This window comes from Hylobates moloch, unplaced genomic scaffold (assembly GCF_009828535.3).
Source record: "Hylobates moloch isolate HMO894 unplaced genomic scaffold, HMol_V3 SCAFFOLD_1, whole genome shotgun sequence".
Lineage (NCBI taxonomy): Eukaryota > Metazoa > Chordata > Mammalia > Primates > Hylobatidae > Hylobates > Hylobates moloch.
In genome coordinates, this window is record NW_026652276.1 from 69,652,072 (window position 1) to 69,679,620 (window position 27,549).

At 42.3% G+C, this 27,549-nt stretch overlaps 1 protein-coding gene across 3 annotated transcripts in view; it reads right to left on the reverse strand.

Annotated features, from left to right (window-relative positions):
* Positions 1 to 27,549, reverse strand: part of RAPGEF4 (Rap guanine nucleotide exchange factor 4) — a 333,867-nt gene that overhangs the window by 262,466 nt on the left and 43,852 nt on the right. For all 3 annotated transcript variants that reach the window (XM_032755351.2, XM_032755350.2, XM_058441088.1), the window contains exons 2-3: positions 10,899 to 11,041; positions 7,929 to 8,017 (exon numbers count right to left, since the gene is read on the reverse strand). In XM_032755351.2, the coding sequence (XP_032611242.1) occupies positions 7,929 to 8,017; positions 10,899 to 11,041 (232 nt within the window). The remainder of the gene's footprint in view (positions 1 to 7,928; positions 8,018 to 10,898; positions 11,042 to 27,549) is intronic.

The following is a 27,549-nucleotide window of genomic DNA, read 5'->3' on the forward strand; positions in this document are numbered from 1 at the left end:
AAAAAAAAAAAAAAGATGAAGAATGGCCAAGGCAGGAAGGGTGTCTGAGAAGCTGGGAGAGATGCCTCTGACAATTACACATAGTGGTAAGAGTGTTATAGTAGGTTTCATTTTATAGAGTAGTGGAATAAATATAATTTATAGAAAGATAATTACAAGGATTTGTCAGCCTTTAAAAGTTCCTGAAAGTAATAGGGGCAGAATAATCTATGCATTTTCTACAATTCTTAGAACAAACACGTTTTTAAGGCAGTAACAAAAGAAATGAAAGCAACGCAGCCCCAGCTCCTAAGGGAGGGTCTCCAAGAGGCAGAGTCCACCGTCCCTCCCGTCCAGGGACCATTGTCTCCCCTCCAGTCTCTTGAAGGCTTGAATTAAGGAAACTTGACCGAGAGGAAAACAAAGAGGAGAAGCAACGTGTGGCGCTGGGGCCTGCCTGGAAAGGGCCTGACTGTGAGAGGGGAAAGCAGTGGGTTCCCCTGCTCAGCATGAATCCATGCCACTATCTGATTCTTCCTGGGCCCAGAGAAGACCCACAGGGTAAGGCCCAGTCAGCCTGCAACTCATGCCTCCTGCAATGGCCAACTTCTGGCCATTCTGGTGGGTGGGCTGACCAGGGGTGACACTGGAAGGTGAGCCATTTCAGTCCTGCAGCCCGATAGATTTTTTCTCCATCCTCCCTTCCTAAGAGAAGGCCTGAAGTGTACATCAGCACTCGTCGAAATGTCTGTAGTTAATACTTCTCCGAAATGTAGAATCATGACTTTTTCTAATATATAATTTTAGGCTTCAGCAATCCAGGGGCAAAAAAAGGATCCCCATCACCCCTCTCCACCCCACTACAGACACTGGAGGAGCTTGTGAGCAGGTGCCCTTGGGAGCAGATGCCTTGCAGGCTTTGCAGATTCCCCAGGGAATGACTGCACGCACTGCCTAAAGCACAGGACAGCAGGGGCAGAATGCTGAATGGGCTCAGGAAGCCAGGTACTCCCTGTTCCCAGGCTCACCACTGCATCATCCTGAACAGCCACTCGGGCATCAGGCACCGAGCAAGAAACAGCACAGCTGTTTCTCAAACAGGGTAGTCTCAAATCAAAGAAAGTTCCTGAAATGCTCTGTAAATGAACTGTTACTACTACATGCTCTGGGTATATTGCTGATGAAAAATAAATAGGACCCTCAACCCAGCATTCAAAAAATTCAGGAAGAATTTGCTAAACCAACCACACAGAAGAAGCTGTGTGTTTTTTAACCTAGTCAGTAAAAAATATAAGGGAATCACAAGAAGGGAGAAAAAGTAATATTAACTTGAAACAGGAAGGCAATATGAATTTGAGTCAAATAGAATAGTTACACCCCATGTATTCTTGAAATTTATATACAGATATATCTTTCTACCACCATATGCAAGAAAGAGGTTGATTTTTTTTTCAGAAAAAATTCCATCATATCATTCATACTGATACAGTTTGGCTGTGTCCCCACCCAAATCTCATCTTGAATTGTAACTCCCATAATTCCCGCATGTCATGGGAGGAACTGGTGGAAGGAAATTGAATTATAGGGGCAAGTCTTTTCTGCACTGTTCTCATGATAGTCTCAGATGGAGATGAGGAACTTGTTGGGAACTGGAGCAAAGGTGGCTCTTGTTACGTTTTAGCAAAGACACTGGTGGCATTTTGCCCCTACCCTAGGGATTTGTGGAACTTTGAACTTGAGAGAGATGATTTAGGGTATCTGGCGGAAGAAATTTCTACACAGCAAAGCATTCAAGAAGTGACTTGGGTGCTGTTAAAGGCATTCAGTTTTATAAGGGAGGCAGAGCATAAAAGTTTGGAAAATTTGCAGCCTGACAATGTGATAGAAAATAAAATCCCATTTTCTGAGAAGAAATTCAAGCCAGCTACAGAAATTTGCATAAGTAACAGGGAGCCAAATGTTACTCCCCAAGACAATAGGGAAAATGTCTCTAGGGCATGTCAGAGATCTTCACGGCGGCCCCTCCCATCACAGGCCCAGAGGCCTAGGAGGAAGAAATGGTTTCATGGGCCAAGCCCAGGGTACTGGTGCTATGTGTGGCCTAGGAACTTGGTGCCCTGCATCCTAGCCACTCCAGCTATGACTAAAAGGGGCCAGGGTACAGCTCAGGCCATGGCTTCAGAGGGTGCAAGCCCCAAGCCTTGGCAGCTTCCATGTGGTGTTGAGCCTGCAGGTGTACAGAAGTCAAGAATTGAGGTTTGGGAGCCTCTGCCTAGATTTCAGAGGGTGTATGGAAATGCATGGATGACCAGGCAGAAATTTGCTGCAGGGGCGAGGCTTTCATGGAGAACGTCTGCTAGGGCAGTGCGGAAGGGAAATGTGGGGTCAGAGACCCCACACAGAGTCCCTACTGGGGAACCACCTAGTGGAGCTGTGAAGAGCTGGTATCCTCCAGATACCAGAATGGTAGATCCACCGACAGCTTGCACCGTGCACCTGGAAAAGCTATATATGCTCAATGCCAGCCCATGAAAGCAACCAGAAGGGAGGCTATACTCTGCAAAGCCATAGGGACCAAGCTGCCCAAGACGATGGGAACACGCCTCCCACCTCTTGCACTAGTGTGACCTGAATATGAGACATAGAGTCAAAGGAGATCATTTTGGAGCTTTAAGATTTGACTGCCCTGCTGGATTTCAGACTTGCATGGGGCCTGTAGCCTTTGTTTTGGCCAATTTCTCCCATTTGGAATGGCTGTATTTAACCAATGCCTGTACCCCCATTGTAACTAGGAAGTAACTAAGTTGCTTTTAATTTTACACACTCATAGGCGGAAGGGACTTGCCTTGTCTCAGATAAGACATTGGACTGTGGACTTTTGAGTTAATGCTGAAATGAATTAAGACTGGGAGACTGTTGGGAAGGCATGATCGGTTTTGAAATGTGAGGACATGAGATTTGATAGTGGCCAGGGATGGAATGATATGGTTTGGCTGTGTCCTCACCTAAATCTCATCTTGAATTATAACTCCCACAATTCCCATGTGTTGCACGAAGAATCTGGTGGAAGGTAATTGAATTATGGGGGTGGGTCTTTCCTGCGCTGTTCTCTGATAGTAAATGAATCTCACAAGATCTGACAGTTTTAAAGATGGGAGTTTCCCTGCACAAGCTCTCTTTGCCTGCTGCCATCCATGTAAGATGTGACTTGCTCATCCTTGCCTTCTGCCATGATTGTGAGGTCTCTCTAGCCATGTGGAACTGTAAGTCCAATAAAATTATTTCTTTTGTAAATTGCCCAGTCTCGGGTATGTCTTTCTCAGCAGCATGAAAATGGACTAATATACATACCTAATAAATGTATAGCATAAAATGCTATCACAGAATCTGGGAAGGGTGGTCTCCCTCATGTATTCCCATTTCCATTAGTAGCATCACTGTCCACCTCTTCACCCAAGTCAGGAGCCTCCCTTTCTCTCTACACCTCCACATCCCGTCACCGTCAGTTCTAACCATTTTGCCTCCATCTTGTACACAGTGTACTTCACTTTCCCTCCCTATCACCTACACTTATCTACCCCACCCTCTAATTCGGATGCCCTTTGGAGGGAGGGCCACACCCCTTTCACTGTGCATCACCAGATCAAAGAGAGGGTGGGAGAAGGATTGCCTCCAACAGCACCTGGGCAGTGGGCTTAGAGGGGAGGGCTGTGGGGCTCAGAGCTGCATCAGACACCCAGGTGGGAGTTGGAGAAGCTGCAAGGGAAAAGCTCCTCCCTGCATTCCTTATTCCTTAGTGGCTGGCTCAGCCCCCCACCTCTCTTCCTTCCCCTTCCAGTCCTTCTGGGTGGCACCTACACAACCACGATGGGCAAGCATTGAGCCCCAGAATCACAAAGAACTGGCCCAGATACCCAGCAGCTTTGTGACCTTGGGCAGGCTGTTGAATATCTAGCCTCTAAAATGAGACAAACCACAGCACTAAGGGGAGGGCAGTGTGGTGAGTGCTGGTGCAATAACGCTTGTGACACACTGGGCACATAGCCTCCTGTCATAGGTGCCCATTGCCAGCAGCCACTCCCGCTCTTCTTCCACCATCCTGGCTCACACCCCACTGAGGGGCTGAAACCTAGTGCTAAGTTTGGGAATTTGTGACTACATTCCTCTGGCTCTCAGATGAGAAAGCAGACATGCAGGGCAGCAAGGGGCAGGCTGGCAAGAAACTCTGCCCTGTCCTCCCTGAAAGACTTGACTCTGTGCCATCACCTCTTTTCTCTTTCCTCAGTTTTCTCTTAGACTCTCGTAACTTTTCTTCCTTCACTTTTATCATCCTCCTCACACCTCTGTTCATGAGTGCACCCAGCAGAAGAACATGCAATTTGGAGGATGTCAGACCTGAATTCAAATCTCAGTTTGCCCACATACACGTGTGTGGCCCTGGGAAAGCTGCACCTATGTCACTGAGCCTTGTTTTCAAGCCTTTGGTAAAACAGGACACAAATGCCTAAAGATTAATTCAGTTAATGTCCATGGAACCCCTCGCACGAGCCACACAAGGAAGGCACTTAGCAATGATCGTTTCTGGTCTCTAGGGGTAGGAATTCCAGGTCTCTCCTTGCTCCTCACCCATGTCCTTCACCCAACCCCATTTCCCTCCTCATTGGGGTCTATTATGGTTAATTGTATGTGTCAACTTGGCTAGACTATAATGGCCAGTAGTTTGGTTAAATACTAATCTAGATGTTGCTGTAAAGATATTTTTTAGATGTGACCTTTACAGTCAGTAGACCTTAAAGTAGATTACTCTCCATGATGTGCATGTACCTCATCTACTCACTTGAAGGCCTAAGAGCAAAGAGGTTTCCCTTGAGGTTTCCCAAAGCAGAAGGAATTCTGCTTCTGCCAATAACTCTTACCAGAATCTCCAGCCTGCCAGCTCTAGACTTCAGACCTGCCAGCCCCCACAATCATGTGAGCCAGTTCCTAAAAACAAACCTGTCTCTCTCTCTCCATGTCTGTCTCTTACTGCTTCTATTTCTCTGAAGAACCCTGACTTATATGGGGCACTACTCTGTCATGTTAAACAATCCCCCTGATTTTACCACATTGCTAGTGGGCAGAGACCCAGAGCCCATCACAAGGCCAGCATGGGTAGATATGGCAGTTTTGTTTCTCCCTTGCAAGCCTCTTGGCATGGAAGGGGGCTCTGCCATCTTGGTCATTCTCCTTAGCTTCTTTCTCCCATGTGGCTGGACCATGTCCTACCTTCAGAACTGGCTGGAAGGCTGGGCCCTGTTTATCTCAGGCTGTACTCTAGATGGCTAGAGGGTGTAGGAGTCAATGAGCTTTCTCTTCCTTTTATTTTAGTGATACAAATCCATCCAGAAAAGTCTGGTTGAAAACTGTGGGATGAAATACATAAAGGAAGCAGTAAGCCGGCTTTGGTATTAAATTAACTCATTCCTAACAACTAAAAGAAGACTGAGCCCAGCTTAGGAAAGTTCTCTGCATTGGTTTTGAGGTCAAAATTACAGGTAAATCTAAAATTAAAAGTTTAGTTAAAATTGTTAAATCTGTAGCTAATAACCCTGCTAGGATGCCATGGTGAGAGATAACTGGTCAAGGGCAATATTCCTGAAACCCCTGGCCAGATACTATTTTAATACCATCAAAATCTCGACCAGCTTTCACATCTGGTGTGTCAGCACATAAGAGCTGGTGTTATGTATCATCCCCTTAGGCACATCTGCTCTTCCTTTTCTGATTCTCCTTCTCTCTCCTTCCCGAGATTTCCTCTTCTTTCTTTTCTCCTCCTTAATTCTCATCTTGCTTCCCTTTCCTCTCTTTTGTCACATTTCTCTTTTCAGCTTCTCCACTCTCTCCATTATCACTCATTCAGGAACCATTTGAGCTGCAGGAGGAACTGAGCAGAATGATCCTGCTGTAGGCCCTGTCCCCAGGGCACATCTATGCAGGTAAAACCTGGGGAAGGGAAGTACCAGGAGCAGCTCTGAGCAAAAAGGCCCAGAGAGTCCCCACCAGGACAGCATCCACAGGTAGGAGATATGCAGAAAGGAAGGACATAGGGTAATCTGAAAGGATGACAAAAGGCAGGGAGACAGGGAAGTTGCATGTTGCCCCATGTTTCTTAAGAGTCCAATGGTGGAGAGCAGTGGCAAAGAGCATCTGTTCAGGAGCCTGACTGCTTGCGTTTTAATCTTGGTTTCTCTAATTTCTAGACACAAAACTTGAGGTAAGTTATTTAACCACTCGGGGACTTCATTTTCTCATCTGTAAAATGAGAACAGTAATACGACCTACCTCATGGTTGACTTGAGAATTAAAGAAGTAAATAAATACCTGTTAAGTGCTTGGAACACTGCCAAGTAAATATCCAAGAAGGATTGGATAAATTATATATGGATAAATATCTTGGTTACATTGGATATGGCAAATATCCAAGAAATGCTAGCTGTTCTCCTTCCCATTCGAAACTGAGGCAGCTTACAAGAATCAAAACCCACCTCTCACCTTGACTCTCTCTGAAATCCAAGAGAAAGCCAGCCCTGTGAGAGACAGCAAGAGGAAAAGTACCATCAAAGTTGGGAAGCACAGGTTCCAGGCTATGTCTAATGGAATTTTCATGCACTGATGCACAGAAAGAGTATACTAGGGATTACACAGGATTTGGACACTGGCCTGAGAATGTAACCCTCCATTACAATGGATATCACCCAGGAAACTACATTGCAAATTCCAAATGCCCACCATACCAGCAATCTTTTGGGATACCACTCCATTTTTAAGATGGTGACTGCCCACAACTTCAATATGCATGCAAGTTCCTAAAAAATTTAAACCTCAAATTTGGTGTGTCATAAATGTTTCTCACATTTGAAGTGTGCTACCTATGAAAAAGGCTCCAAAACGCTGCCTTAAATATGACACTTGGCAGAAGGTTATTTGTCCCTTTAACTAATTCTTTAATTTTTTTGGACAATTCTTTCAGATTTCACAATTAACTAATTCTCTTCCTTCAGTTTTTTGTGAATCTTGAATATTTGGAAATAAGACTTGGAACATTTTCATAGTGACACCTGATGATGGCATTTTATGAGTCATATTTTTCAGACTCAAGATTCTTGGCTCTAAACAGTGAGGTTGTGTACATTTTGGTCACATGTCTTAATGATAGAGCAAGAGTCACTGCAGATGTGAAAGAAGGCCCTGGGTTCGACTTTAAATATTCATATATTTTTTCTTTTTTAAATATTCTTTCTTTCTTTTTTAATTTTGTTTTTGTTTTTTTAATATTCATAAATCTTGTGAACAGAAAAAAGAGAGTTTCATCTACTAGGATGCCAAACTCCTCAGAGATGACTAATGAAAATAAAGCCAGTGCTGTACTTTAGAAGGAAAATAATATTATTAGCCTTCCACATTTGAAAAGACAAGGCGGAGAAATAGAGATTCTAGGGGGACTGCATCAGCCACATACCCCCTGCATCACAAGAGCTCCTATAAGGCCGATGAGGGGATCACTTCCAGGACAAAGAAAATTCAAGATACAAAGATGGAGAAAGGATCCAAGAGGAAACGTAAGAAGACTTCTTCTCCTTCCCCTTGACTCACATTTCACCCTATACAGCAATTTGTGTCACACTGAAATTGCTTGCATTTCCAAACAGAATACAAGCTCCTAGAAAGCAGCTCCAGTGTGTTCTTGCATTACATGTTTTGACAGCTGGCACCATACTCAAATCAGGGAAGACATTCAATAGGTGTTTGTTGAGTAACTTAATAAAGGAATCCAACAAACACTGCTGAACTCCTTACTGTGGGAAAGAGGAAACGGACTTGAAAATGTAATTTTAATGGCATAAAAGACATAGGAACAATATGTCTTAAAAAAAATAAATCCTACTTTCAAAAAAAATAGAGCATATTACCTGGTGACTGCTGGTCTCAGATACTTTAACATCCAAAGACCCTGCCAAGACAGCATACCAGTTTGTTCCAATATCACCCTGGCGAAATACTGGAAAAAAAAAAACAGTGATATAAATATAACAGATACAACTTGGTTTTACTATATGATCTACTAGTTTTTCACTGGTCCGAGCATGTCTTGGACCTAACTGAGCTTACCACCCTTCCCCTATCTGTTGCCCAAAGGAAGATGACATGTTTTTCTTTACCTCATCTGTCAACAAAGCTATATCCTATTTATTCAATATTCTGTGAAGTGGAACCTTGTTAAAGAGAACTCTGTCATACTTACAGAGCTGTAATAAAGATGATGGCTTTAAATGTTATAAGATCCTTTGAATTTAAGAAGAATTGGCTGATATTTCCCAAGACTATGTTAAAAGCAATGTGTTTTCTAGACTAGCACCTCTCCTTTTAAGGTGACTAATGATTGATTTAAAAAACCAAAATCTGCTTTGTTTAAAAATTTTAACTACTATATTATCATTGTCCATTTTCTTATTCTTTTTATAAATTCACTGCTTTTAAGCATTTAGAAATGATCCTCATCAGAAATTTTTGAACCTGATCTTGCTCTAAGTTTGTCCTCTCAGACAGAAAATATTTAGGTATTTAGACAGAACCATGGTTCCCACATCATATTAAGACCAGGTTTGGGAAAGTAATTCCATAACACTGGTTCAAAAATCTCATGCAAACCAACTGTCCTTTTAAATATCCTAACTAAACAACTAGATGGAGTGATTTGATATTTTAAAATCCTCTTCACAGTTAAAGTCAGAGGTCAAGTAACTCAATGAAAAATCACATGACAGCTCGTGGGACAACTGAGTCCTGGCAAGGCTAGTGCTTACTGGAGAAGAACAAGCTTCTGAGAACCATAATTAATGATGACAAGCTGCTCTGACCTTCCTGACTAGGACATGCTGTGAAAAGGCAAAGAACAATAATGACATCCTACCAAGTGCAATGACAAGCTTAAGATGGGGTTGATGAGTTTATAGCTGGTCTCCCCAGTAACTCTGCTGCGCCAAATCTTTATAAGTGATTCATTTTAGAGTTAGGGTTTTGTCTTTCCTGAAATTCTTGGCCCCAAAAGACATTATTATTTGTCAATCAAATTCATGTTACACATGTTAGGAGATTCATTTTGAAAATGGCTTTTAGAAACATAAAATAGTCTTATTGCCAAAAGAATAAAGTTTCTGATATGTTAAAAAAACTGTTTGAAAATGATATGCATGGATGATTTTTTTCTTAACAGAAATGTAACTATGAGCTGGGTGCGGTGGCTCACGCCTATAATCCCAACACTTTGGGAAGCCACGGCAAGAGGATTGCTTGAGACCAGGAGTTCAAGACCAGCCTAGGCAACATAGCTGACCTGGTCTTTACCAAAATTAAAGAAAGTAGCTGGGCACGGTGGTATATGCCTGTAGTCCTAGCTACTCAGGAGGCTGAGGTGGGCAGATGGCTTGAGCCTAGGAGTTCAAGGTTGTAGTGAGCCACGATTGCACCACTGCACTCCAGCCTAGAGGAGTGCAGAGTGCAATGGCACAATCTTGGCTTACTGCAACCTCTGCCTCCTGGGTTCAAGCAATTCTCCTGCCTCAGCCTCCTGAGTAGCTGGGAGTACAGTTGCCTGCCACCATGCCCGGCTAATTGTTTGTATTTTTAGTAGAGACAGGGTTTCACCGTGTTAACCAGGATGGTCTCGATCTCCTGACCTATTGATCCGCCCACCTCAGCCTCCCAAAGTGCTGGGATTACAAGTGTGAGCAACTGTGCCTGGCCCACAAAATGTTAATGGTAGAAATTGTAGGTGATTTTTATTTTGTTGACTTTCTAAATTTTCTACGATAATGTTGTGATTCACCCTGTTGCTTTCCCACCCAGAAACACTCATGCCCTCTTGTCTAACTGAACCCAGGTTTTAGACAAGTTTCCACCCTCATCCACAGGGCTAGGTGTTAGCTCCACTAGGGCAATCGTGATTGGTCTAAATCAGTCCTGGTGATCCCATTATTTTTGCAAGTGATTGGTTTAGACTTAGGCATGTGATGCATTTCTGGCCAATGAGTTAATATAGGAAATCTGCTGGGGGACTTCTGAAACAGAGACCTAAAAAGAAATAGTCCTTCAGCAGGATGTTTTTGTATCAGTACATAATGCATTCAACAGCTGTAGCTGTCAGAACAATTTGGGACAAGTCTGAGGACAAAACCCAACACCTCAGAATACATACAAAAACAAAAAATACAGGAAGGACCTGAAGCCTTAATAATTTCACTGAGTCACCTCACTAACCAACCCTGAAGTCATTCTACCTCAGGACTTCTTCCATATGAGTAATTGATTTTCTTTTCTTCTTGTATAAGTCATTGAATATTCAAATCAGTTGAAAGGGAGTTTTCTGTGAGTGCAGCATAAAGTGTTCCAACAGAAGAACTATTGCTTCTTTAATGAAAAAATACTTTTAAAAAAATCCAACTGTTACTCTATCTCCCTGCCCCTTATTCACACCTGGAATAAATGACATCACTGGCATTAATTCAAAACATTACTATCAGCACTAGTTAAGAGAACTTTTATCTTAATATCCTATTGGCCACATATTTCTTGGATTAGAGAAGACAATTATTTGAATTTCTAAAGATATAGCTAAATGTGTGAATCATTACATCCCTCCAGCTCCATCTAGAAAGTTGGTTGCCCTGGAAGAACCATTTACGTTCTGTGAACAAAGGAGTTAGGGAAACACCTACATGCAACTGAATAAACAGACTAGAGGGAAATGTCACCTTAATACCTTTGGTTGAAGCTCAAATATTTAGCACATAAATACTCCATTTGCTATTTATCTCCATAAAGTAACCACAAATGAGCATAAACCATACATGGAAATATACTACTAAAGCTGCATTTCTTACATGTTATTCCCTTTTCCAGATTCTCATAATAACCACATAAGCAAATCTGATGAAGGAGATTTGGGTGAAATTTCTCAAAAGCTTTCACTTCTTTCAGTCGAGTGAAGATTATATCCACATCTTCACTGGATCGCTCCAATGGTCTGTATAGGGAGAAAAGTCACAAAAGCTATATCAGTAAAGATTTACCTCAAAGTGAATCAACAGGGCTCATTTTAATTATATTCAAATTTACCCAAATATCCCACTTGTGAATATTTCATTGCAAATATTTATCCACCCCCGTATAGATATTTCTGGGCCGATATAGACATTTCTGGAGCTTTACCAACTATTCGCCTTAAATCATTACTATTGCAGATGCCACAGCAGGAGTCAACATCAGAGTACTAAGTTCAAGGTGATACTCTGGTATAATGCTTAATCCCTTAGAAGCACAAGATACATGAAAATGCAAATTCTACTAAAAAATGAAGTCACAAACACAAATGCCTGCAAGGGCCAATGAGGTAAAGGAAGTGAGTAGAAAGAGCAAGACATAAGGGAAAAAAATCTCTAAGAAAACAACAGTGAAATCACAAAGACAAATGAGAAGTGACAGCCTCAGTGTTGGTGATTCTCCAGGGAATGGTGGGCATCAGGGTGAACTGCAAACAGGACTATCCGCAGGAAGCAGCTCTTATTTGGCTGTTTTCCTTCTTCTTAGTTTTCTGTGTAAATGTGAGACCAGATGTTGTCAAATCTTCCCATTGTTCAAGGTAAATCTAGGTGTGTAGACATTTGTTCGTTTTTTTTTTTTTTTTTCTTTTTTTGAGATGGAGTTTCACTTTTGTTGCCCAGGCTGGAGTGCAATGGCACAATCTTGGCTCACTGCAACCTCCGCCTCCTGGGTTCAAGTGAATACAGCCACCTGCTACTACACCCAACTAATTTTTTGTATTTTTAGTAGAGATGAGGTTTCACTATGTTGGCCAGGCTGGTCTTGAACTCCTGACCTCCGGCGATCCACCCACCTCAGCCTCCCAAAGTGCTGGGATTATAGGCTTACTTTGTCGCCCAGGCTGAGTGCAGTGACGCAATCTTGGCTCACTGCAGCCTTGACCTCCAGGGCTTAAGTGATCCTGCCACTTCAGCCCCCCAAGTAGCTGGGGTTTTTGTACTGGCGGAGTTTCATCATATTGCCCACGCTGGTCTCAAACTCCTGGGCTCGAGCAATCCTCCCGCCTCAGCCTCCCAAAGTGCCAGGATTTCAGGCGTGAGCCACCATGCCCAGTCTGTTCATATTTCTTGAACACCGTCTGGGCCACACACACACATACACACAAAATCTCTGGAATAGATCCAACCTGCTGACTGCCATTTCATAACCTCTGGATTAAGATAAATCAAAGAACCAAACAAAAATAAGACAGTTTTACAAACTATATAAACTATTTTTTTCTTTTCTTTGAGCAATTTTCCAAGTCTGTTCCTTCCATGTGCTTTGCAGGAAACCACTGCTATTCTTGATAGATATTTCACATTATATAGAAACTATCATGTGTGCCCCAGAGCATTCTGGGATCAGAGGAAACGAATTGGACAAGGATGTGACAGACAAGTAATGTTCACCAAATAGCCATGTGCTCCCATAAATGTACTAGCCTCCCTTGTAGTTATGTTGGGGCTGGACTGTGAACAAATATAGCATATATCTCTTCTGAGGTGAGACTGGTAAGAGCCGGGGGCCTCTGTTCTTCAGGAACAACTTTGAAGGGTGTTATGGGTTGAACTGTGTCTCCTCAAAAGATACATCAGGGACCTGATACTTAGGATCTGTGCATGTAATCTTCTTTGGAAATAGGGTCTTGTAGACGTAATCAAATTAAGATGAGGTCACATTGGATTATAGTTGGTCCTAATCTAATAACTAGCACCCTTAGAAAAAGAGGGGAATTTGGACAGAGAGACACGGGGAAAACAGCCACGTGGAGGTGGTGACAGAGACTGGAGTGATGCATCTACCAGCAAGGAATGCAGAAGATTGCTGGCAACCTGCAAAAGCTAGAAAGGGACAAAAAGGATTGTTCCCTAGCACCTTCAGAGAAGACATGGGCCTCGCACACCTTGATTCTGGACTTCCAGCCTTCAGAACCCTGAGAGAAAAAAGTATTTGTTGTTTTAAACCATTCAGTTTGTGGTATCTTGTTCCAGCAACCCTAGGAAACTAAGACAGGAGGCATGTGTTTTACATGCCATAGCCACAAGATGGAGAAGAACGTACAACCCACAAAATATTCTGTATAAAGTGGCAGGTATGTTATCATAGCATCACCCAGCATTACCCAGAATAATACAGAAATCAAGACTAGCTAGGCCAGAGTTCAAGGGACTTGGGACATTGTCAGAAGACAGATCCCATCATGAGAGATGAACATTTTCAGAGGACATGAGTAGATGACCTGTCACTAAGTGGAAGACCTAAGATACAGGCTTTCCTGAGCTTAGTTTAAAAGCTCTTCATCTTGCTCAATTTTCACCCCATCATGCTTTTAGGCGCAAGAAAACTAGATTCAAAGAATATGCCCACAACCTCCCTCGCCTCCCAACAAACCCCTACTAGAAGGGTTTGGATTCTGCTTCCTGGGGAAGAGGAAGGCAAATCCTGATGTGCGTGTGCCCAGTCTCTGAGATGACAACATGCCTCAAAGCACTGAGAGATGTGCAGGCTTGACTTGGGGAAATACAACACATCAGTATCAGTGCCTCTTCCTCCTATTACCCCTTCGGAAGGACTTTCTAAACTCCTTACCAGAAACTATGTCCTCAAAGTTAAGGGGCTTTGGAACAGAGACTAGGACTTCAGCAGTTAATAAGGTGGTATAGACAATGGTGCAGACAACTTTCAGTCTTTGTGTGTCTGGGGGACAGCAAGGACGGCAGCAGCTGGCAGAGGCGCCCCTAATGGGGGATCCCAGACAGTAAAGCACACTTCCCGGGAGGCAGAGCTGGTGCTGGTGCCAGTAGGGAGTCGGGTTGCGGCCATTGAAGCACTGGCAGCAGCCACAGGCCCAAAGCAATGGCAGCATGCAAGTGACCGTGGGAGGAATCATAAGGACTAGATGAGCTAGAAACTGACTGGACATTGATATGGCAGATTCTACTTAGCTACATAGGAAAAGACACAAACAGAGATTAGAATCCATCTTCCACAAAGAAACAAAGAGCATCTCTTTTTGTTTATTCTCACCAGAGCATCTCCCACATTAGGAGTGTAGACTAGGGCAGCTGAAAGATTTTTAGCCTGACACTCACTAGAAAACAGTAGAAGAAAAATGTATGTACTTCTATACAGTCCAAAACAAGCACAGAAGAACTTCAAGCTTCAGAACCAGATTGTTAAATGACAAAAGACACTTGGAAAGACAAAATTAATTTGAGATAACTGGGAGAAGAGTGAAATCTCTTCTCCTGATATATATATATTTTTGAGACGGAGTCTCACTCTGTCACCCAGGCTGGAGTGCAGTGGCGCAATCTCGGCTCACTGCAAGCTCCGCCTCCCGGGTTCATGCCATTCTCCTGTCTCAGCCTCTCCGAGTAGCTGGGACTACAGGTGCCCGCCACCACGCCCGGCTAATTTTTTGTATTTTTAGTAGAGACGGGGTTTCACCGTGGTCTCGATCTCCTGACCTCGTGATCCGCCCGCCTCGGCCTCCCAAAGTGCTGGGATTACAAGCGTGAGCCACCGCGCCTGGCCTTCTCCTGATATTTTTGTGTGCCCCCAAATTAGGCCCTAACGATGTCATTCTTGTTTAATATTTAAGCCTCAGAAACAATGAAAAGCAACCTTCTATCTGTCATTAATTTTACTGGGTACTTCATGGACTGGGGAAAATTTCATTTGGCTATTAACAGACACCTTTACTATTCGATCTCTGGAATCTACCACCAGTGATAATCCTTTTGTGAATCTCTAATTTCGTAATGCAATGTATATTCTCACCTCTCTAGAGGTCATGTCTGGGACCTCCTTTATAGATCCTACAGTGCCCGAAACAGCGCCAACCATACACAAAGTCCTTGCGTGTAATCTTCTATAGCGACCTCAAACTGAACTTATCTTCTCTCCCACATCTTCTACTTCACCTGCCCTCCTTATTTCCATGCATGGAGTAGAGTCACCCTCTGCTATGGTCTAAATAGCATAGAGGTGAGCCCACTCCCTCTGCTATTTGGTCCCTCAAAATTCATGGGTCAGAAATTTAATCACCAGTGCAACAATGTTGGGAGGTGGAGTTTAAGGAAAAGTGCTTAGGTCATGAGGGCTCTGCCTTCATGCAGTATTTGTGGATTAATGAGTGGATTAACACTGCTATAAAAAAGGCTCGCAGGAGTGGGCTCACCCCTTTCTACCTTCCACCATGTGAGGACACAGCAAGAAGACTCTGACCAGATAGATGCTGGCACCTTGATACTGGACTTCCCAGCCTCCAGAACTGTGAGAAATAAATTTCTGTTCTTTTTGAATTACCCAGTCTCCAGTATTCTGTGATAGCAGCACAAAACAGACCAAGACACTCTCCCTCACCACATGCCAGTGATTTTACCTGCAAATGTCTCTCAAATTCATCCCTCCATTAATCCTTATGCCACTCTCTCATTGAGTGTGGATAAAGGGCATGTGAAGCACAAAGCATATGTTGAGACATGAATCTGAACAGCATGGCAGTCCTATCCTAGGAGGGTTCTGTCTAATAATCAGCAGAAGCATTTTAAGCAGGGTAGTGGCATGCTTGGATATGCATTTTGGAAAGATCACCTTGACTGTGACTAGAGGCAGATGGGAGACAGTCAAGATCAACAGCCAAGAGGAAGTTAGGAAGTTCTTGCAGTATATCAGAATGATGATGTGGTTTCTCTAATTATAGCTCGCTCTAGGCTCCTTTCTTCTCCCTCATAACGATGAACAGCTGGTCCCCAAGCAAAAGCTCCAAGTACAGAGAATTGATTTTCATTAGCCTGGCATCTAATATCCAGGGCCTTTTTTAAAAAATGACTTTTTAAAAACTTTCACTTTTAAAACATGTTCAAGCAACAACAAAAGAATCATTTACAACCCCTACAATTTCGTATTTTAAAAAATTAATATCCTAATTAAGAAGTAGGCTAAGGACTTGAATAGACATTTCTCCAAAGAAGACATACAAATGGCCAACAGATATGAAAAGGTGCTCACTGTCACTAATCATCAGGGAAATGCAAATCAAAGCCATAATGAGATATTACCTTACATCTGTCAAGATGGCTATTATCAAAAAAAAAATGTTGGTGAGGATGTGAGGAAACTGGAACCTTTGCACACTGTTGGTCAGTATCTAAAATGGTGTGGCTGCTATGAAAAACAGTTTAGAGGTTCCTCAAAAAATTAAAAATAGAACTACCATTCATCCAGCAGTCCCACTTCTGGGTATTTATCTGAAAGAATTGAAATCAGGATCTTGAAGAGATATTCACACTTCCATGTTCATTTCAGCATTATTCACAGTAGCCAAGATATGGAAACAACCTAAATGCCTATCAATAGATAAATGGATAAAGAAAATAATACATATATACATACAATGGAGTACTATTTACCCCTGAAAATGAAGGACATTCTGCAATCTGTGACAACATGCATGAACCTTGAAGACATTCTGCTAAGTGAAATAAACCAGTCTTAGACAAATATCACATGTTTCCACTTATATGAGTTTCTAAAATAGTCAAATTCATAGAATAAAAGAGTGGAATGGTGGCTACCAGGGACTGGAGTGAAAGGGAAATGAGGAGTTATTACCAGCTGACCTAGAGTTTCAGTCAAGAAAGATGAATATGCTCTAGAGATCTGCTGTACAACACTGTACTTATACCCAACAAAAATATATCATACACTTAAAAACTGGTTCAGAGGGTAGATCTCATAGTAAGTGTTCTTAACACAGTAAAATAAAAATTTTAAAAAGAATTATTTGTAAACAAAGACACTGTAGAACACAGGATTATAAAGTGGCCCCCTATGACCCATGCCTTGTATAATCCTTTTGAGGCTGGGTGAGAGCTCCAATTTGCTTTTAGCCAATAGAATATGGCAAAGTGAAGAGAGATCACTCCCATGATTATGTTATGCTGTATGGCAAAGGTGAAGAGATTTTGCAGATGTAATTATGGCCCAGAATTAGTTGACTTTGTTAATCAAAAGTGAGGTTTTCCTGGTTGGGCCTGACCTAATCAAGTGAGACCTTCAAACGAGGATGGAAGGAGTGAGAGGTTCTTTTGCTGGCACTGAAGAAAATAGCTGCCCTGGTTGCCTGAGGGCCTCTGAGAGGGCCATGTGGCAAGAAATGTGGGCAGTTACTGACTGACAGCCAGCAAGAAAACAAGGACCTCAGGCTTACCACTGCAAGAAGTGAATTCTGCCAAAAATGATGTCAGCTTCGAAGAGGTCAACTGAGCTCCAGAAAGAAGCACCTCTTATTTATTTATTTTTTATTTTTTTATTTTTTTATTTTATTTTTTTTTTTTTAGACAGGGTCTCACTGTGTCACCCAGGATTGCAGTGGCATGATTATGGCTCACTGAAGCCTCGAACCCCTGGGTTTAAGTGATCCTTCCACCTCAGCATCCCAAGTAGCTGGGACTACAGGTGTGCATCGCCATGCTCTTCTAATTTTTTTTTTTTTTTGTAGAGACAGGGTCTTGCCTTGTTGCCCAGGGTGGTCTTGAACTCCTAGGCTCAACCAATCCTCCTGCCTCGGTCTCCCAAAGTGCTGCAATTACATGTGAGCCACCATGCTTGGCCAGGAGCACCTTGATTTCAGCCTTTAAAACTCTGAACAGAGGATCCAGACAAGCTGTGCCTAGACTCCTGCCACATGAAAACAGACAGATAATACATGTATGCTTTTTTAAGCAGCTAAGTTTATCATAATTTGTTACACAGCAACAGAAAACTAACTCAAAGTTATTTTCTCACACTGACTAATTTCCTTATGGCCTCAGCTTAGATTTCACTCCCTTCTTGGAGCTTTTCCTTACGTTTTCTCTTCTCTGAAATCAAATTAATAACATTTCTTTTTGGCATCTAACCCTGTTATTTATTATTTCATGTTTCATGCATGTAAATTTTTTCTTGGAGAGACCTCCCGCTATGTTTCTAAATGTTGTGTCCTAAGTCCCCAAAATTTATATGTTAAAATTCTAACCCTTAAAGTGATGGTATTAGGAGGTGGAGCCTTCGGGAGGTGATTAGACCGTAAGGGCAGAGCCCTCATGAATGGGATTAGTGCTATTATAAAAGAGACCCCAGAGACTAGCTCTCCATTCTGTCATGTGAAGACACAGAAAAGGGTGCTGTCTATGAGTTAGAGAGCAGCCCTCACCAGACACCAAATCTACCAGCATCTTGGTCTTGGACTTCCTAGCCTCTAGAACTATGAGAAATAAATTCCAGTTGTTATAACCTACCTAGTCTAAAGTACTTTGTTAGGCAAGGCATGGTGGTGGCTCACACCTGTAATTCCAGCATTTTGGGAGGCCAAGGTGGGAGGATTGCTTGAGCCCAGGAGTTCAAGACCACCCTGGGCAATATGGCAAAACTACATTTCTACAAAAAATTTAAAAAGGAGCCAAGCATTTTGGTGCATGCCTGTGGTCTCAGCTACTCAGGAGGTTGAGACAGGAGGATGGCTTGAGCCCAGGAGGTTGAGGCTGCAATGAGCCATGATCACACCACTGCACTCCAACCTGGGTGACAGAGTGAAGCCCTGTCTCAATAAATAAATAAATAAATAAAGCACTTTGTTTTAGCAGCATAAAACAGTCACCTTCATTTACCTATTCATTCATCCAATAAAAACTAGTTGGGTCTTATTACTTATTAACCCTCGAATCACTATGTATTCCTGTTTTGTTTTTTTCTTCTTCTCATGGTTCCTCAGCTCTTCCAAGATGAATTTAACAGTCATCAAAAACTTTCTGACAGCAAGTTAGACAGAAAACAACCCACCTAAGTTAGCAAAAGGCTAAAACTAAAAATATTTCTGATGACATAAAATTATTTTAAGTTCTATATAAATCATAATGGTAATAATGCCTACTAGCAGTATCAAAAAAGACCATTTTATTAGAATGTATTGATAATCTTAAAAGGAATAGGGTTTTTAAACATTTTTTTTTAATTTTTTGAGACAGAGTCTCACTCTGCCCCCCACGCTGCAGTGCAAAGGCATAATCTTGGCTCACTGCAACCTCTACCTCCCAGGTTCAAGCAATTCTCCTGCCTCAGCCTCCCAAGTAGCTGGGATTACAGGTGCCCGCCACCACACCTGGCTAATTTTTTTTGTATTTTTAGTAGACATGGGGTTTCACCACGTTGGCCAGGCTGGTCTTGAACTCCTGACCTCAGGTGATCCACTCGCCTTGGCCTCCCAAAGTGCTAGGATTACAGATGTGGGCCACTGCGCCCAGCCAGGAATAGGGTTTTAAAGTTGTTTATTTTATTTTTTTAGAGATGGGGGTCTTGTTATGTTGTCTGAGCTAGAGGACAGTGGCCATACACAGGCATGATTATAGTGAACCAAAGCCTCAAACTCCTAACCTCCAGCAATCCTCCTGCATCAGACTCTCACGAAGCTGGGACTACAGGTACATGCCACCACATCCAGCTAATTTTGAAAATTTTTTGTAGAGATAAGGTCCCTCTATATTTCCCAGGCTGGTCTCGAACTTCTGGCCTCAAGCAGTCTTCCCACCTTGGCCTCCCAAAGCTCTGAGTCAATTCTTAATTACCACCTGGCCTATAAATAAGTGTTAAAACCATTCTTTTTTTCTTTCAGGAGACATAGACACCAGAGAAATTTATGAAATCTATGAAATTTTAAATGGCTCTCCATTCACCGAACACATCCTTTCATGAATGCTCATTCACTTTATTTATTCACTCAGTAAACTATACTGCTTTACTACTGTACATTAGGCACCTTAATCTGGAAATATAAAGATGAGCAAAATGCCAACAGTATCCACGAGGAGCTCTAGTGGCAAATGGAATCAACCAAAATTAGAATATAGTATAATAAGGGCTGTAATACGAGCACCAACAATGTTCAGGGCCGGACCTTGTTTTACTACACAAGGTAGTTGAATATGGAAACTATCAAAGTCAGGCATCCAGGGGATAGCAAAGGTTCTGGATTCTGGGTGCTGCCCACATGCATTATGCAATGTGGAAATCTACTGTGCTCTTAAATTTTAATTCAGTCAACTCTGGATTATCTAGGGACTAATTAGCCAGTTTCTGAGTTAACTGGAGCACAAAATAAGAACACAAAGACGTTTGTGGGAAAGAACACACAATAACCGTAAATCAGTAAGAAACATTGTCCCCTTGATGACTTCCATTGCTTGGCTATCTGACAGTCAATGTTTGCAAACCCTTTACCGTGGAGAGTGCCCACCCCCTTCATCAATCAGCTAAGTAGACCCCTTAGTGGCAACTTCTGCCACAGCTCCTGGGGACCTCTTGGGACAGCAGATTCCAACACCCAACAGTCAGACCTGAGGGGTGCAGGAGAAAGAAGTGAAGAGAAACGGGGAGCGAGGCAGAACTGCTCTCTGCCCAGTGCCTTCCCATAATTATAAACAAAAAGCTTGGCCAAGAAATGGACCACATTAGCAGACTATGGTAACACTGTCATCTTACAGGAATGTATATAACGCTCAACTACCTCAATATGTTTTTTAAATTTTCAGATGTCTTTGGAAAATCAGTAAATGTATTTAAAAACATTGAGTGTAATGTTCACTTAATATATATGCATTAAAACGACTTTGAGGTTCAGTTTGACTCTTTTTAACAGTAATTTAGCATTGTAAAGAGCTACTCATCTCCTCCAGTGAAGAACTGTCAAATCTGAGATAATGCATGTGAGCTTTATCAATTATAAAAAGCTACAGAAGCTATTTCTAGTACCACCATCATCATCATAATTATTAGCCACCAAGACCTTTTTTAAAAAGTTATCTCATGAAAGCAATAAATAAAGTGCTTAAAAACATATACTAAAATTCTTCCATGCCTTTTAGAGGTTTTATGGATAGGTGTGCACTGTGTTTTTTCTCTATAACAACAGTTAAGATCTTAAATACTATGTACTCTACAATCTCAATCTTTTTATAACACTATTAGCTTTTCAAAGGGCCTTGACACTTACTGAAAATTTTTATCATCGCAGCCCTGTTAGATAAAACAGGTATTAAGAATTCCATTTTGGCTGGGCACGGTGGCTCATGCCTATAATCCCGGCACTTTGGGAAGCCAAGGTGGGCAGATCACCTGAGGTCATGAGTTCAAGACCAGCCTGACCAACGTGGCAAAACCCCATCTCTACTAAAAATACAAAATAAGCTGGGTGTGGTGGTGCATGCCTGTAATCCCAGCTACTCGGGAGGCTGAGGCAGGAGAAACGCTTGAACCCGGGAGGTGGAGGTTGTGGTGAGCTGAGGTTGCACCATTGTACTCCAGCCTGGGCAACAAGAGCAAAACTCCGTCACAAAAAAAAAAAAAAAGAATCTCATTTTACACACATTTAGACACAGAAGTTAGGTGACTATTAATATGCTAAAATCATGTATTTATAATGTCAGTGATGACATGGATATAGCAAAAGTCTTTGAAACTCAAGATGTTTACCACTTATGTCATTATTTTAATTATATGATTATTAACCACTTAGAATACTGAAATGTTTACTCTTTCCTAATTACAAGTTTTTCCAACAATGTCAACAAAATTCAGAAAGGTGTTGAAAACGCATTCAATCTGCAAGTATTTACTGAGTATGAAGACTATACTTTCAGGGATCTTTTTTTTTTTTTTTTTTTAAGAGTTTTGCTCTGTCGCCCAGGCTGGAGTGCAGTGGCACGATCTCGGCTCACTGCAAGCTCTGCTTCCTGAGTTCAAGCCATTCTCCTGCCTCAGCCTCCTGAGTAGCTGGGACTACAGGCGCCTGCCACCATGCCTGGATAATTTGTTGTATTTTTAGTAGAGACGGGGTTTCAATGTGCTAGCCAAGATGGTCTCGATCTCCAGACCTCATGATCCACCTGCCTTGGCCTCCCAAAGTGCTGGGATTACAGGCGTGAGTCACTGCTCCAGGCTCAGGGATCATTTCTATAGTTCATTACTGAGTATCATCCATATGACAGGCGAATAAAGTACTTGGGTGATATAAAGATCACGGTCCCTGCACACAGAAAGTTAAAAATGGGTAAGAGAGATACAGAGATACGTACATCTACAGCAAGTATCAAGGTGAAATGTGGTAAGTAGCACAATGGAAATAGGAAAGAAGAGAATGGGAATCCAGGAGAGAGAGACTTCACTTATGGATGAAATTTCTAAAAAGACTTCACGAAGGCATTACTGTAAAATCTCCTTAAACTCAGTTTCTTCTCATTTCTTTTTTTATGACTACAGCACCAACATTGTTTGGTCATTTCATCCGAAAACTTTGCTGCATCACTGTGGCCCCTCTCCCTAGAGATCTGCCCTCCTAACTCCTCTCCCTGTGAGTTTCCTAGTCACACACCCACTCCCACCACACACACACACACACACTCACACATACATGCAAGCACATACACACACACAGATACCCATATACATACCCACATAAACATGCCTACAGAGATACATACATACACACATGCAAGCACCTCCTCAAGGCAATCAGCTGCCCAAGTTCTCTCTCGGCTGAGGCTCTTGACTCTGTCAGTATTCAGGGTGACTCTCAGAAAAAAACCCCTTTGAAGGAGCCTGAGATCCCAGGGGCCATTGCAGTTTTTCACTCACAGCTGAGATTGATCATCAGTCAGACAGGGCACACCAAGACCCCTGTGACCCTTTGGAAACATGGCCTGCACAGCCGCCACTAGGGAGCAGAGCACGTGGAGTCTGTGAATTCCTGGCATAATGCCTCCTTGTTTAGCAGTCATACCCTCTTGCTTTTATGTCTCTACGAAAGAATGAAGAGGAAACTGCTCCCTCAAGATCCCAAATGAGATAAGAAAGTTGTGACTGGAGGTCACTGCAGACCACAATTTTGCCCTTAAGCAAAGCAATAAAAAGGTCCAAATACTTCCACCTCCCCGACCACTCTGTCCTCCGCGGATGGATGAGTAAGATGCCAGATCTGAGGCTCAGGGCTATTCAGAGAGTTGAAAAACCCCATCATTAGGCAGAGGACCGGACCAGGCCTGCTAATGTCTAAAGAATGTTTAGCCCTGCATTTGCAAGTGAAGAGAGAGGAAAATTTTTTGAACAGATCTAGAGTGTTGCAATTTGTCTTGTTACAATTAATATGCAATGTGAAATCAAAGTACAGCCTTGTCCAATTTTAACAGACCCTTTTCAAAAACCTCTGACTGTTCCTGAGCATCTAACCTCAGCAGAGGATCGTCAGTCTTGGCAAAGGCTCTCCACCACACACCCTCAGCCTCAGGTCACCAGACCCCAGCCAAACGGGGATACTTATTGGATCCCACACAGCACATAAAATAGAAGTCTACCATAATTGTCCCTCTGAAATACACGTGCTCTACTAGCATTAAGTTAAAAAATAATTTCATGTGGCTCCTTAAAATTGAGAACAACTTCTGGGACGACTCAGATAACCGAGGCTTCTTTAAAATGCTTTCCGGATGGGTTTCAACTGATGGCTTTTTTTCCTCTATGTAATTTTCACCATAGTAAGCAAAGGCTCTCAAAAATCATTTCATAGCACTTAGTGCTACACTCAAATTTAAGATGACTGTTCAAAAAATTGCTGCTGTTGCCCCTAAATAGTAGGAGAGCCCACAGACGGCCTTGGGTTGAAAGAGTTAGAGAAGGGGACTCTCTTGAGTCAGGTCCTTCTGACAGTCTTCTCTTAGCTCTCTCTATTCCTGGGTAACTAGAGGGAGACCCTTGGAAGAGAAAGAACATGGAAAAAAGGAAGCATACTGAGCATGGGGGGGGGGGGGGAGGCGACTAAGAACTTTACTTGGAACAGTGACTCTCAGCCTTTTATCCCTCCCAACCCACCTGAGGCACAACATGCACAGCCAGGACTAGCAACACAGGGAAACACATTTTTAACAGAAAAGGTTTGAAAAAGACTTTCTCCAACTGAATCAGCTGGTTAGGAAGCTCTAGCTTTAAGAAAGAAGTAGTTTATGAGTTAATGATGAGTTTATGAGTTATTTATTAGTTATTTGTGTATCTTATCCCAGCTATTCATGGAACATCCCTTGCATCTTGCCACCTCCCCAAGTGTTCACCAGTACCTGCTGCTGGTGCCTACCCTGGTGACAACTTGAAGAATCCACAAAATAAGTGGGTGAAGGTGTGAAGTCAGGGACTTGAACTGAGAGGAGTACAGCTGGCCCTCCCATATCTGTGGGTTCTGCGTCTGAGGATTCAACCAACCACGAATTGAAAATATTTTGAATAAATAAATAAAATACAATACAATACAAAATAATACAAATTTTAAAACTACACTGTATAACAACTATTTGCATCCTGTTTACATTGTATTACGTCATCTACAGAGGATATGTGTAAACTTACACCTATATTAGGTGTTGTGTTAGGTTTTGTGTGTGTGTGTGTGTGTGTGTGTGTGTGTGTGTGTGTGTGGGTAGGTAGGTTATGTAACACAAATACTACACCATTTTATATCAGGGTCTTGAGCATCTGCAGATTTTGGTATCCAAGTGGGGTCCTGGAAAAAATCCTCCCATGGGTACCCCAGGACGACTGTACATAAATGTAGCATTGCAAATTTAAGAATGTTTATCAGAAGTCCTGTTGTTGGCATGGTGGCTCACACCTGTAATTCCAGTACTTTGGGAGGCCAAGGCAGGAAGATCGCTTGGGGCCAGGAGTTAGAGACCAGCCTGGCCAATAAAGCAAGAACTCATCTCTGCTAAAAATTAAAACTCCTGGGCTCAAATGATCCACCCACCTTGGCCTCCCAAAGTACTGGGATTACAGGTGTGAGTCACCACACCCTGCCCTCGTAAGCCACCACGCCTGGCCCTTCCCTGTCTTACTTATTCTTCTGACTGAAGTGTCTGTTTCTGGCTTCTGGCTGGAGGCTATACTTTCCAGCCTGCCAGAAGGGCCACCTAGCGGGCTACAACTCTTTTTGAGAAGTAAAATTTTCCTTTCCAAATTTATGAACAATGTTATTCTTCAGTTGACACTTCCTTTGAATAAAGTCTACCTTACCATCAATGACAAAAATTATTGTTAAATAACTTTTATTTAACAATACTATATTCAAATAGTACTAAAACACTGTTGGGTTTCAATGCACAACTGAGTGATAAGCCTTCTCATTTTTTCCCTAAGATGTCTTTGGTTGTTAGAAGAATGTACCCTATGAATGAATAGCCTCAATTTCAATAGATGTTATGAATATGAAAGAAGTGAAATGTTTTTAATGTGTAAAGATATACAGTAAATAGATGTAAATATAAATTCAGTGGAGGGCAATTTGATGGTGTATATCAAAATTACAATATTTTAATACAATAATTGCAGTTATAAGACTTCTGCAGATATTCTTGCACATGTGTAAAATTATGTATGCACTAGAATATAAGATAAAATATATTTATATGTGGATATAAATAATGATAAATCCACACAATGAAATGGTACCACACAATGAAATGGTATGCAAAGAAAGAATGAAGTAGCGCTATCAATCCAAGGTATTGAAGAGTAGCAGAATATTCCACTCCAAAATATGCCATATGGATATTTTGAGGCAATTGAGAAACAGAACCAAAAAAAAGCTCTCTACCCTCCCGCCATTTGCCTAAAAAGAAGACATAAGTTTACAAAGGTGTCTCTCCTTCCCTCTCTGCCAGGAAGAACAAAAGCTAATCACTGGAGATGACTTTAGATCCTTATCAGCCTGGAGAAGATACCAGGGGACTCTACATAACAAACTTTGCTAACTAGCCTTTATCATGATTAGTTTCCCATAGATTTGCCTTCCCACAATTTGCTGTCCCTAGAGACTCAAGGTCCTCTTCCTTTGTCTTGTCTAAAATGTATTATCCTTCTCTAAAATGTATTCTTCTTTGTTAAAGATGGTATAGTAAGCCTGGAGTTCTAAGCCACCTGTTGGAGAATTACTCAGTCCCTGGGTATCTCCCATGCGTATATGAAATACATGTTAATAAACTTCTGGTTTTTTTTTCTTGTTAATCAATCTTTTGCTACAGGGGCCCCAGTTAAGAACTCAGAGGTGTAGAGGGAAAATTTTTCGTTCCCTAGAGTACCATTCAGTAAAAAGCAGGGTTTAGGTATGTAACATGCTGTTATTTATTAATAAAAGTGGCAGATGGAAGAATATATACATATATTTATAAATGCACGTAAGAAGTTGGACCAGGCCGGGCGCGGTGGCTCACGCCTGTAATCCCAGCACTTTGGGAGGCCGAGGCGGGCGGATCACGAGGTCAGGAGATCAAGACCAACCTGGCTAACACGGTGAAACCCCGTCTCTACTAAAAATACAAAAAATTAGCCCGGCGAGGTGGCGGGCACCTGTAGTCCCAGCTACTTGGGAGGCTGAGGCAGGAGAATGGCGTGAACCCCGGGGGGCGGAGCCTGCAGTGAGCCGAAATCGCGCCACTGCACTCCAGCCTGGGCGACAGCGAGACTCCGTCTCAAAAAAAAAAAAAAAAGTTGGACCAAAAATTGAAAACTGGCATTAGTGGTTATTCTATGGCATGACTAAGTGACTAGAATACAAGAGAGAGAGATTTAATTTTTGCTGTTTACCAGAAGAAATATACACACTATTACATTAAAATATTTCCAGAATGCTGTCACTTCTCACCACTTCAAGACTTCCTGCCCTGGTCTAGGCCACCATCATTTCTTCCCCAGACTATGGCACTGATCTCCTAGCAGCAATCCCTACTTCCACCCTTGCCCTCTTGGAGTCTATTTATTCTCCTTGGAGGATCCAGAGTGATCCTTTTAATATTTAAGCAGGTTCACAGCATGTCCTGCTCAAAACTCTCCAGTGGCTCCCTGTTTAGCTCAGAGTAAAAACCAAAGTTTCCACCTCACCTGGCCCCCATGTCCCACCTCAGTCACCTGTTTCCCTTGGAACCTCATCTCCTACTATCCCCCTCTTACTCCCACTTCTCCAAACACACTGGTGTCTTGGCTGCACCTTGATGGCCTCTGCCCCACCTTCAAGCCCTTGCAACAGCTATTCCTTCTGCCAGGGATACTATTTCCCCAGATATCTGCACAGCTCATGCCCTTGCCTACTGTAAGGCAGAGCAAAACTCTCCTTCCTAACGAAGTCTACCCTCCTGTCGCATTTAAAACCACAGTCCTCTCAACAGCACCTTTACCCTGCATTGCTTTATTCCAAGCACGTGACAGCTTCTAATATAATATTTATGGTAATAATTTATTGATTTATTTATTTTGGCTATTGTCTCCACTAGAACGTAAGCTCCATAAAAGCAGGGATTTTTTTTTAATAACAATTGTATCTCCAGTACCGAGAACAATGTTGGGAATATAGTAGATACCCAATAAACATTGTTG